Raw genomic sequence first — 10000 nt, forward strand, 5'->3', positions numbered from 1 at the left:
TATAACGTGTAGCATGTATAACGGGTAGCATGTATAACGGGTAGCATGTATAACGAGTAGCATGTATAACGGGTAGCATGTATAACGGGTAGCATGTATAACGTGTAGCATCTATAGCGAGTAGCATGTATAACGGGTAGCATGTATAGCGGGTAGCATGTATAACGGGTAGCATGTATAACGGGTAGCATGTATAGCGGGTAGCATGTATAACGGGTGGCATGTATAGCGGGTAGCATGTATAACGTGTAGCATGTATATCGGGTAGCATATATAACGGGTAGCATGTATAACGGGTAGCATGTATAACGGGTAGCATGTATAGCATGTATAACGGGTAGCATGTATAACGGGTAGCATGTATATCGGGTAGCATGTATAACGGGTAGCATGTATAACGTGTAGCATGTATAACGTGTAGCATGTATAACGGGTAGCATGTATAACGGGTAGCATGTATAGCATGTATAACGGGTATTATGTATAACGGGTAGCATGTATAACGGGTAGCATGTATAACGGGTAGCATGTACAACGGGTAGCATGTAAAACGGGTAGGATGTATAACGTATTGCATGTATAGCGGGTAGCATGTATAACGGGTAGCATGTATAACGGGTAGCATGTATAACGGGTAGCATGTATAACGGGTAGCATGTATAACGGGTAGCATGTATAACGGGTAGCATGTATAACGTGTAGCATGTATAACGTGTAGCATGTATAACGGGTAGCATGTATAACGGGTAGTATGTATAGCAGGTAGCATGTATAACGGGTAGCATGTATAACGTGTAGCATGTATAACGGGTAGCATGTATAACGGGTAGCATGTATAACGGGTAGCATGTATAACGTGTAGCATGTATAACGTGTAGCATGTATAACGGGTAGCATGTATAACGGGTAGCATGTATAGCGGGTAGCATGTATAACGGGTAGCATGTATAGCGGGTAGCATGTATAACGGGTAGCATGTATAACGGGTAGCATGTATAACGGGTAGCATGTATAACGGGTAGCATGTATAACGGGTAGCATGTATAACGTGTAGCATGTATAACGGGTAGCATGTATAACGTGTAGCATGTATAACGGGTAGCATGTATAACGGATAGCATGTATAACGGGTAGCATGTATAGCGGGTAGCATGTATAACGTGTAGCATGAATAGCGGGTAGCATGTATAACGAGTAGCATGTATAACGGGTAGCATGTATAACGGGTAGCATGTATAACGTGTAGCATGTATAACGGGTAGCATGTATAACGTGTAGCATGTATAACGGGTAGCATGTATAACGTGTAGCATGTATAACGGGTAGCATGTATAACGGATAGGACCGTACTGTACGCCAGCTCGTTCACCTCAGTATAAAAGCAGCCAGCATTGCCATGAGGGTTAACATTGCCATGAGGGTTAACATTGCCATGAGGGTTAACATTGCCATGAGGGTTAACATTGCCATGAGGGTTAACATTGCCATGAGGGTTAACATTGCCATGAGGGTTAACATTGCCATGAGGGTTAACGTTACTCACAGGACTGAAAGACATCGAATCCTTATCCTAAAGCTTACCCTCACTTGTGAGTTTCACATCGTTAACCTTGTATGCTACATTCAAAAACAATACATGAAAATTATGTTCGTCATAATTATAATCATTTCCTCGCGTGTGTCTTCTCCCCAAGCGGCTGCACCTTTTGCGCGCCAGGTCTTTTTTGCTGAATTAGAATGTGTTTGTCTGTGTAATTAAGAGACCGCTGGGCCGAAATATCTGTGACTGTATGACTGTAACATATTGTTTTGTCATTAACAAACGTTTCTTTATCTTACTTGTCTTGCGTTCTGATTGTCGTAGGCTACAGAACGACCATAAAACATGACTTACTTGTGAGTGACGCCATAGTGAACACAGCTTCTAGAATCAGACCTGTTATTATTGTTATCACAAAGGTCGCGTGCTACACAGGAAGTCCCAGACACAGCTCCCGTTATCTTTGGTCGAGGAATCATCGCGTGTTAAACGGTCACTTTTAGACACAGCTTTCGTTATCTCTGGTCGTGACGTCATCGCGTACTACACGGCCAGGTCTACACAGAGACCCCGCTATCTTTGGTCGTGACGTCAACGACAGTCCTGCGGACAGCCTGCTCTGTCAGGACAGTATGGAACGCATTGTGGTTCAACACATGTGCGCGCTCATTATACATAGAATCATTGCACGCGCATCAAATTCATTTCATGCACGCACATTCAATCTAGTTATTGCTGCCGGGGTTTGGGTGCATACACACTTGGATCGGAAAATATACGCCTGGCAAAGGTAAGTTATTGTTAAAGAGGCAGTGACCCGCGATTAAACCTGTATACATACTGAGATAAAACATAGTTGTTTAAATGTGCATAAACATTACTTTTTCCAACCGACATAAATTGAAGAATTAATTTAACGACGAACAAAGTTAAGTTACAACTGTTGCTTTTTATGTAGATTCCCAGTCCGTGCTTTTACAATCGCATAACTACGTCACTCTACTTTATTGCGCCCTGCGAACATCAACATTCTGTATTGCACCCTGTGTATATCAACATTCTGTATTGCACCCTGTGTATATCAACATTCTGTATTGCACCCTGTGTATATCAACATTCTGTATTGCACCCTGTGTATATCAACATTCTGTATTGCACCCTGTGTACATCAACATTCTGTATTGCGCCCTGTGCATATCAACATTCTGTATTGCACCCTGTGTATATCAACATTCTGTATTGCACCCTGTGAATATCAACATTCTGTATTGCACCCTGTGTATATCAACATTCTGTATTGCACCCTGTGTATATCAACATTCTGTATTGCACCCTGTGAATATCAACATTCTGTATTGCACCCTGTGTATATCAACATTCTGTATTGCACCCTGTGTATATCAACATTCTGTATTGCACCCTGTGTATATCAACATTCTGTATTGCACCCTGTGTATATCAACATTCTGTATTGCACCCTGTGTATATCAACATTCTGTATTGCACCCTGTGTACATCAACATTCTGTATTGCACCCTGTGAATGTCAACATTCTGTATTGCACCCTGTGTACATCAACATTCTGTATTGCACCCTGTGAATGTCAACATTCTGTATTGCACCCTGTGAATATCAACATTCTGTATTGCACCCTGTGTATATTAACATTCTTTATACAACTCCTGCAATGCAACCGAGGGGTGGATTAAATCTAGTTGATTATTTTTAGACAAGTGAGAAATTAGAACGAACTACTTTGATTAAACCCAAAAATCACACGTGGATTATTCGAAGTAAGAATAAAGAGGGCTAAAAAATAATCAACACTAGAATTTATTTTTAGAACATTTGAAACCCAGACGATTGGACCCTGTTGCGGAAGAATACGTACAATGTTGACTCAAAACTGTAACAACAATGGCTGACGTGTATGAAGTACACGCATGTACCTCGCCAGGTTTCTTTCTGTGACAAGTCGACAGACGATGCCATTTGCTTTGTGTGTGTTTTTGTTGTTGCTTACTGTACATGACATACATTACGTGTAAAATCCAGTTCTTTAACAGGCAACAAACCTTGCAAATTTCCAGAAGCTGCAATCTGAAGCGACCTATCTCTGATTCTAGCAGACGATCTCTCCAATGTTTAACACAAAATCAGCAAACTCTCCTGTCACATAGAACGTCCATTATATAGTGCAATGTTGAAATGAAGTTACCGGTCAGAAACATTTAGTCGTTTCTTCTGAGACAATCCTTGTTCTCTTATCATCTACAGATTTACCGCAGTCTTCACCACGCGATCACAACAGTCAGACTTTCGAACATGTATACAATCTACGTAGGCAAGCATGATACGTCATGACGTCATATGATTCCCAGCATATTGACGTAATGCTAAACATCCGGTTATCCCGAGTTTTCTCCGTAATACATGTCCGTGGGTTTTTCAATGTTCGGTTATTTCCGTGGCTTCATGCGGAAAGGGAACCGTCGTCTGCAATCAACGACATGGACCATTCTGGTTCTTGCTGCACTGACAAAAACATGATTTTAACACAGAATGTAATGTCAGAATAGCTATATAAACGCTATTGTGTTGTAATCGTAGCAATGGGGTCCGATATTTAAACGAGACAAGTATAATGCCGACGAGTCGGAGACTAAGAATAAAGTAAAAGAATAGGGACTATTTGAATGACGCGCATTTGACACTCTGAGTGATTAGGCTGAAATGAAATTGCCTACAAAATGTCGTCTGCATGACTGCATGTTCGACCCGTGTTGTTCGTTGTATAAATAGCTTAAACAATGACAACTCGTTGATTACTGGAAAATAAACCACTCGTGGGTATTTGCAGCCGCTTGGTAATTCACTCGTGTGCTCCGCACACTCGTGAATTACCAAGCGGCTGCAAATACCCACTCGTGGTTTATTTTCCAGTAATCAACTCGTGGTCATTGTTTAAGCTCTATTTATACAACTCCTGCAATGCAACCGAGGGGTGGATTAAATCTAGTTGATTATTTTTAGACAAGTGAGAAATTAGAACGAACTACTTTGATTAAACCCAAAAATCACACGTGGATTATTCGAAGTAAGAATAAAGAGGGCTAAAAAATAATCAACACTAGAATTTATTTTTAGAACATTTCAAACCCAGACGATTGGACCCTGTTGCGGAAGAATACGTACAATGTTGACTCAAAACTGTAACAACAATGGCTGACGTGTATGACTAGTCGACAGACGATGCCATTTGCATTGTGTGTGTTTTTGTTGTTGCTTACTGTACATGACATACATTACGTGTAAAATCCAGTTCTTTAACAGGCAACAAACCTTGCAAATTTCCAGAAGCTGCAATCTGAAGCGACCTATCTCTGATTCTAGCAGACGATCTCTCCAATGTTTAACACAAAATCAGCAAACTCTCCTGTCACATAGAACGTCCATTATATAGTGCAATGTTGAAATGAAGTTACCGGTCTGAAACATTTAGTCGTTTCTTCTGAGACAATCCTTGTTCTCTTATCATCTACAGATTTACCGCAGTCTTCACCACGCGAATTAACAACAGTCAGATTTTCGAACATGTATACAATTTACGTAGGCAAGTATGATACGTCATGACGTCATAGGATTCCTAGCATATTGACGTAATGCTAAACATCCGGTTATCCCGAGTTTTCTCCGTAATACATGTCCGTGGGTTTTTCAATGTTCGGTTATTTCCGTGGCTTCATGCGGAAAGGGAACCGTCGTCTGCAATCAACGACATGGACCATTCTGGTCCTTGCTGCTGACAAAAACATGATTTTAACACAGAATGTAATGTCAGAATAGCTATATACACGCTATTGTGTTTTAATCGTAGCAATGGGGTCCGATATTTAGACGAGACAAGTATAATGCCGACGAGTCGGAGACTAAGAATAAAGTAAAAGAATAGGGACTATTTGAATGACGCGCATTTGACACTCTGAGTGATTAGGCTGAAATGAAATTGCCTACAAAATGTCGTCTGCATGACTGCATGTTCGACCCGTGTTGGTCGTTGTATAAATAGCTTAAACAATGACACATCGTTGATTACTGGAAAATAAACCACTCGTGGGTATTTGCAGCCGCTTGGTAATTCACTCGTGTGCTCCGCACACTCGTGAATTACCAAGCGGCTGCAAATACCCACTCGTGGTTTATTTTCCAGTAATCAACTCGTGGTCATTGTTTAAGCTCTATGTATTGCACCCTGTGTATGTCAACATTCTGTATTGCACCCTGTGCATATCAACATTCTGTATTGCACCCTGTGTATATCAACATTCTGTATTGCACCCTGTGTGTATCAACATTCTGTATTGCGCCCTGTGCATATCAACATTCTGTATTGCACCCTGTGTATATCAACATTCTGTATTGCGCCCTGTGAATATACCCATTCTGTATTGCACCATGTGTATATCAACATTCTGTATTGCACCCTGTGTATATCAACATTCTGTATTGAACCCTGTGTATATCAACATTCTGTATTGCACCCTGTGAATGTCAACATTCTGTATTGCGCCCTGTGTATATCAACATTCTGTATTGCGCCCTGTGCATATCAACATTCTGTATTGCACCCTGTGTATATCAACATTCTGTATTGCACCCTGTGTATATCAACATTCTGTATTGCACCCTGTGTATATCAACATTCTGTATTGCACCCTGTGTATATCAACATTCTGTATTGCGCCCTGTGTATATCAACATTCTGTATTGCACCCTGTGTATATCAACATTCTGTATTGCACCCTGTGTATATCAACATTCTGTATTGCACCCTGTGTATATCAACATTCTGTATTGCACCCTGTGTATATCAACATTCTGTATTGCGCCCTGTGTATATCAACATTCTGTATTGCACCCTGTGTATCAACATTCTGTATTGCACCCTGTGTATGTCAACATTCTGTATTGCACCCTGTGTATATCAACATTCTGTATTGCACCCTGTGTATATCAACATTCTGTATTGCACCCTGTGTATATCAACATTCTGTATTGCACCCTGTGAATATCAACATTCTGTATTGCACCCTGTGTATATCAACATTCTGTATTGCACCCTGTGAATGTCAACATTCTGTATTGCACCCTGTGTATATCAACATTCTGTATTGCACCCTGTGTATATCAACATTCTGTATTGCACCCTGTGAATATCAACATTCTGTATTGCACCCTGTGAATATCAACATTCTGTATTGCACCCTGTGTATATCAACATTCTGTATTGCACCCTGTATATCAACATTCTGTATTGCACCCTGTATATCAACATTCTGTATTGCACCCTGTGTATCAACATTCTGTATTGCACCCTGTGTATATCAACATTCTGTATTGCACCATGTGTATATCAACATTCTGTATTGCACCCTGTGTATATCAACATTCTGTATTGCACCCTGTGTATATCAACATTCTGTATTGCACCCTGTGTATATCAACATTCTGTATTGCGCCATGTGTATATCAACATTCTGTATTGCACCCTGTGTATATCAACATTCTGTATTGAACCCTGTGTATATCAACATTCTGTATTGCACCCTGTGAATGTCAACATTCTGTATTGCACCCTGTGAATATCAACATTCTGTATTGCACCCTGTGTATATCAACATTCTGTATTGCACCCTGTATATCAACATTCTGTATTGCACCCTGTGTATCAACATTCTGTATTGCACCCTGTGAATATCAACATTCTGTATTGCACCCTGTGTATATCAACATTCTGTATTGCACCCTGTGTATATCAACATTCTGTATTGCACCCTGTGTATATCAACATTCTGTATTGCACCCTGTATATCAACATTATGTATTGCACCCTGTGTATATCAACATTCTGTATTGCACCCTGTGTATATCAACATTCTGTATTGCACCCTGTGAATATCAACATTCTGTATTGCACCCTGTGTATATCAACATTCTGTATTGCACCCTGTGAATATCAACATTCTGTATTGCACCCTGTGTATATCAACATTCTGTATTGCACCCTGTGTATATCAACATTCTGTATTGCACCCTGTGTATATCAACATTCTGTATTGCACCCTGTGTATATCAACATTCTGTATTGCACCCTGTGTATCAACATTCTGTATTGCACCCTGTGTATATCAACATTCTGTATTGCGCCCTGTGTATATCAACATTCTGTATTGCACCCTTTGAATATCAACATTATGTATTGCACCCTGTGTATATCAACATTCTGTATTGCACCCTGTGTATATCAACATTCTGTATTGCACCCTGTGTATATCAACATTCTGTATTGCACCCTGTGTATATCAACATTCTGTATTGCACCCTGTGTATATCAACATTCTGTATTGCACCCTGTGTATATCAACATTCTGTATTGCACCCTGTGTATATCAACATTCTGTATTGCACCCTGTGTATATCAACATTCTGTATTGCACCCTGTGTATATCAACATTCTGTATTGCACCTTGTGTATATCAACATTCTGTATTGCACCCTGTGTGTATCAACATTCTGTATTTCGCCCTGTGCATATCAACATTCTGTATTGCACCCTGTGTATATCAACATTCTGTATTGCACCCTGTGAATGTCAACATTCTGTATTGCACTCTGTGTATATCAATATTCTGTATTGCACCCTGTGTATATCAACATTCTGTATTGAACCCTGTGTATGTCAACATTCTGTATTGCACCCTGTGAATGTCAACATTCTGTATTGAACCCTGTGTATATCAACATTCTGTATTGCACCCTGTGTATATCAACATTCTGTATTGCACCCTGTGTATATCAACATTCTGTATTGAACCCTGTGTATGTCAACATTCTGTATTGCACCCTGTGAATGTCAACATTCTGTATTGAACCCTGTGTATATCAACATTCTGTATTGCACCCTGTGTATATCAACATTCTGTATTGCACCCTGTGTATATCAACATTCTGTATTGCACCCTGTGTATATCAACATTCTGTATTGTACCCTGTGAATGTCAACATTCTGTATTGAACCCTGTGTATATCAACATTCTGTATTGCACCCTGTGTATATCAACATTCTGTATTGCACCCTGTGTATATCAACATTCTGTATTGCACCCTGTGCATATCAACACTCTGTATTGCACCCTGTGTATATCAACATTCTGTATTGCACCCTGTGAATGTCAACATTCTGTATTGCACCCTGTGTATATCAACATTCTGTATTGCACCCTGTATATCAACATTCTGTATTGCACCCTGTGAATGTCAACATTCTGTATTGCACCCTGTGAATGTCAACATTCTGTATTGCACCCTGTGTATATCAACATTCTGTATTGCGCCATGTGTATATCAACATTCTGTATTGCACCCTGTGTATCTCAACATTCTGTATTGCACCCTGTGTATATCAACATTCTGTATTGCACCCTGTGAATATCAACATTCTGTATTGCACCCTGTGTATATCAACATTCTGTATTGCACCCTGTGAATGTCAACATTCTGTATTGAACCCTGTGTATATCAACATTCTGTATTGCACCCTGTGTATATCAACATTATGTATTGCACCCTGTGTATCAACATTCTGTATTGCACCATGTGAATATCAACATTCTGTATTGCACCCTGTGTATATCAACATTCTGTATTGCGCCCTGTGTATATCAATATTCTGTATTGCACCCTGTGTATATCAATATTCTGTATTGCGCCCTGTGAATATCAACATTCTGTATTGCACCCTGTGTATATCAACATTCTGTATTGCACCCTGTGTATATCAACATTCTGTATTGCACCCTGTGTATATCAACATTCTGTATTGCACCCTGTGTATATCAACATTCTGTATTGCACCCTGTGTATGTCAACATTCTGTATTGCACCCTGTGTATATCAACATTCTGTATTGCGCCCTGTGTATATCAACATTCTGTATTGCACCATGTGTATATCAACATTCTGTATTTCACCCTGTGTATATCAACATTCTGTATTGCACTCTGTGTATATCAACATTCTGTATTGCACCCTGTGTATATCAACATTCTGTATTGCACCCTGTGTATATCAACATTCTGTATTGCACCCTGTGTATATCAACATTCTGTATTGCACCCTGTGTATATCAACATTCTGTATTGCACCCTGTGTATATCAACATTCTGTATTGCACCCTGTGTATGTCAACATTCTGTATTGCACCCTGTGTATATCAACATTCTGTATTGCACCCTGTGTATATCAACATTCTGTATTGCACCCTGTGTATATCAACATTCTGTATTGCACCCTGTGTATATCAACACTATGTATTGCACCCTGTGTATGTCAACATTCTGTATTGCACCCTGTGTATATCAACATTCTGTATTGCACCCTGTGTATATCAACATTCTGTAT

The 10000-nt window shown here is 39.8% G+C and overlaps 1 protein-coding gene across 2 annotated transcripts in view; it reads right to left on the bottom strand.

The window, feature by feature from the left end:
• The window catches only part of LOC138951248 (mucin-5AC-like), a 149997-nt gene extending 147904 nt beyond the window's left edge, over positions 1–2093 (bottom strand). For both annotated transcript variants that reach the window (XM_070322897.1, XM_070322896.1), the window contains exon 1: positions 1895–2093. In XM_070322897.1, the coding sequence (XP_070178998.1) occupies positions 1895–1910 (16 nt within the window). In that variant the 5' untranslated portion in view covers positions 1911–2093. The remainder of the gene's footprint in view (positions 1–1894) is intronic.
• Between the last annotated feature and the right edge of the window lie 7907 nt (positions 2094–10000).

Source organism: Littorina saxatilis, linkage group LG16 (genome assembly GCF_037325665.1).
Source record: "Littorina saxatilis isolate snail1 linkage group LG16, US_GU_Lsax_2.0, whole genome shotgun sequence".
NCBI classification, from domain to species: Eukaryota; Metazoa; Mollusca; class Gastropoda; order Littorinimorpha; family Littorinidae; genus Littorina; species Littorina saxatilis.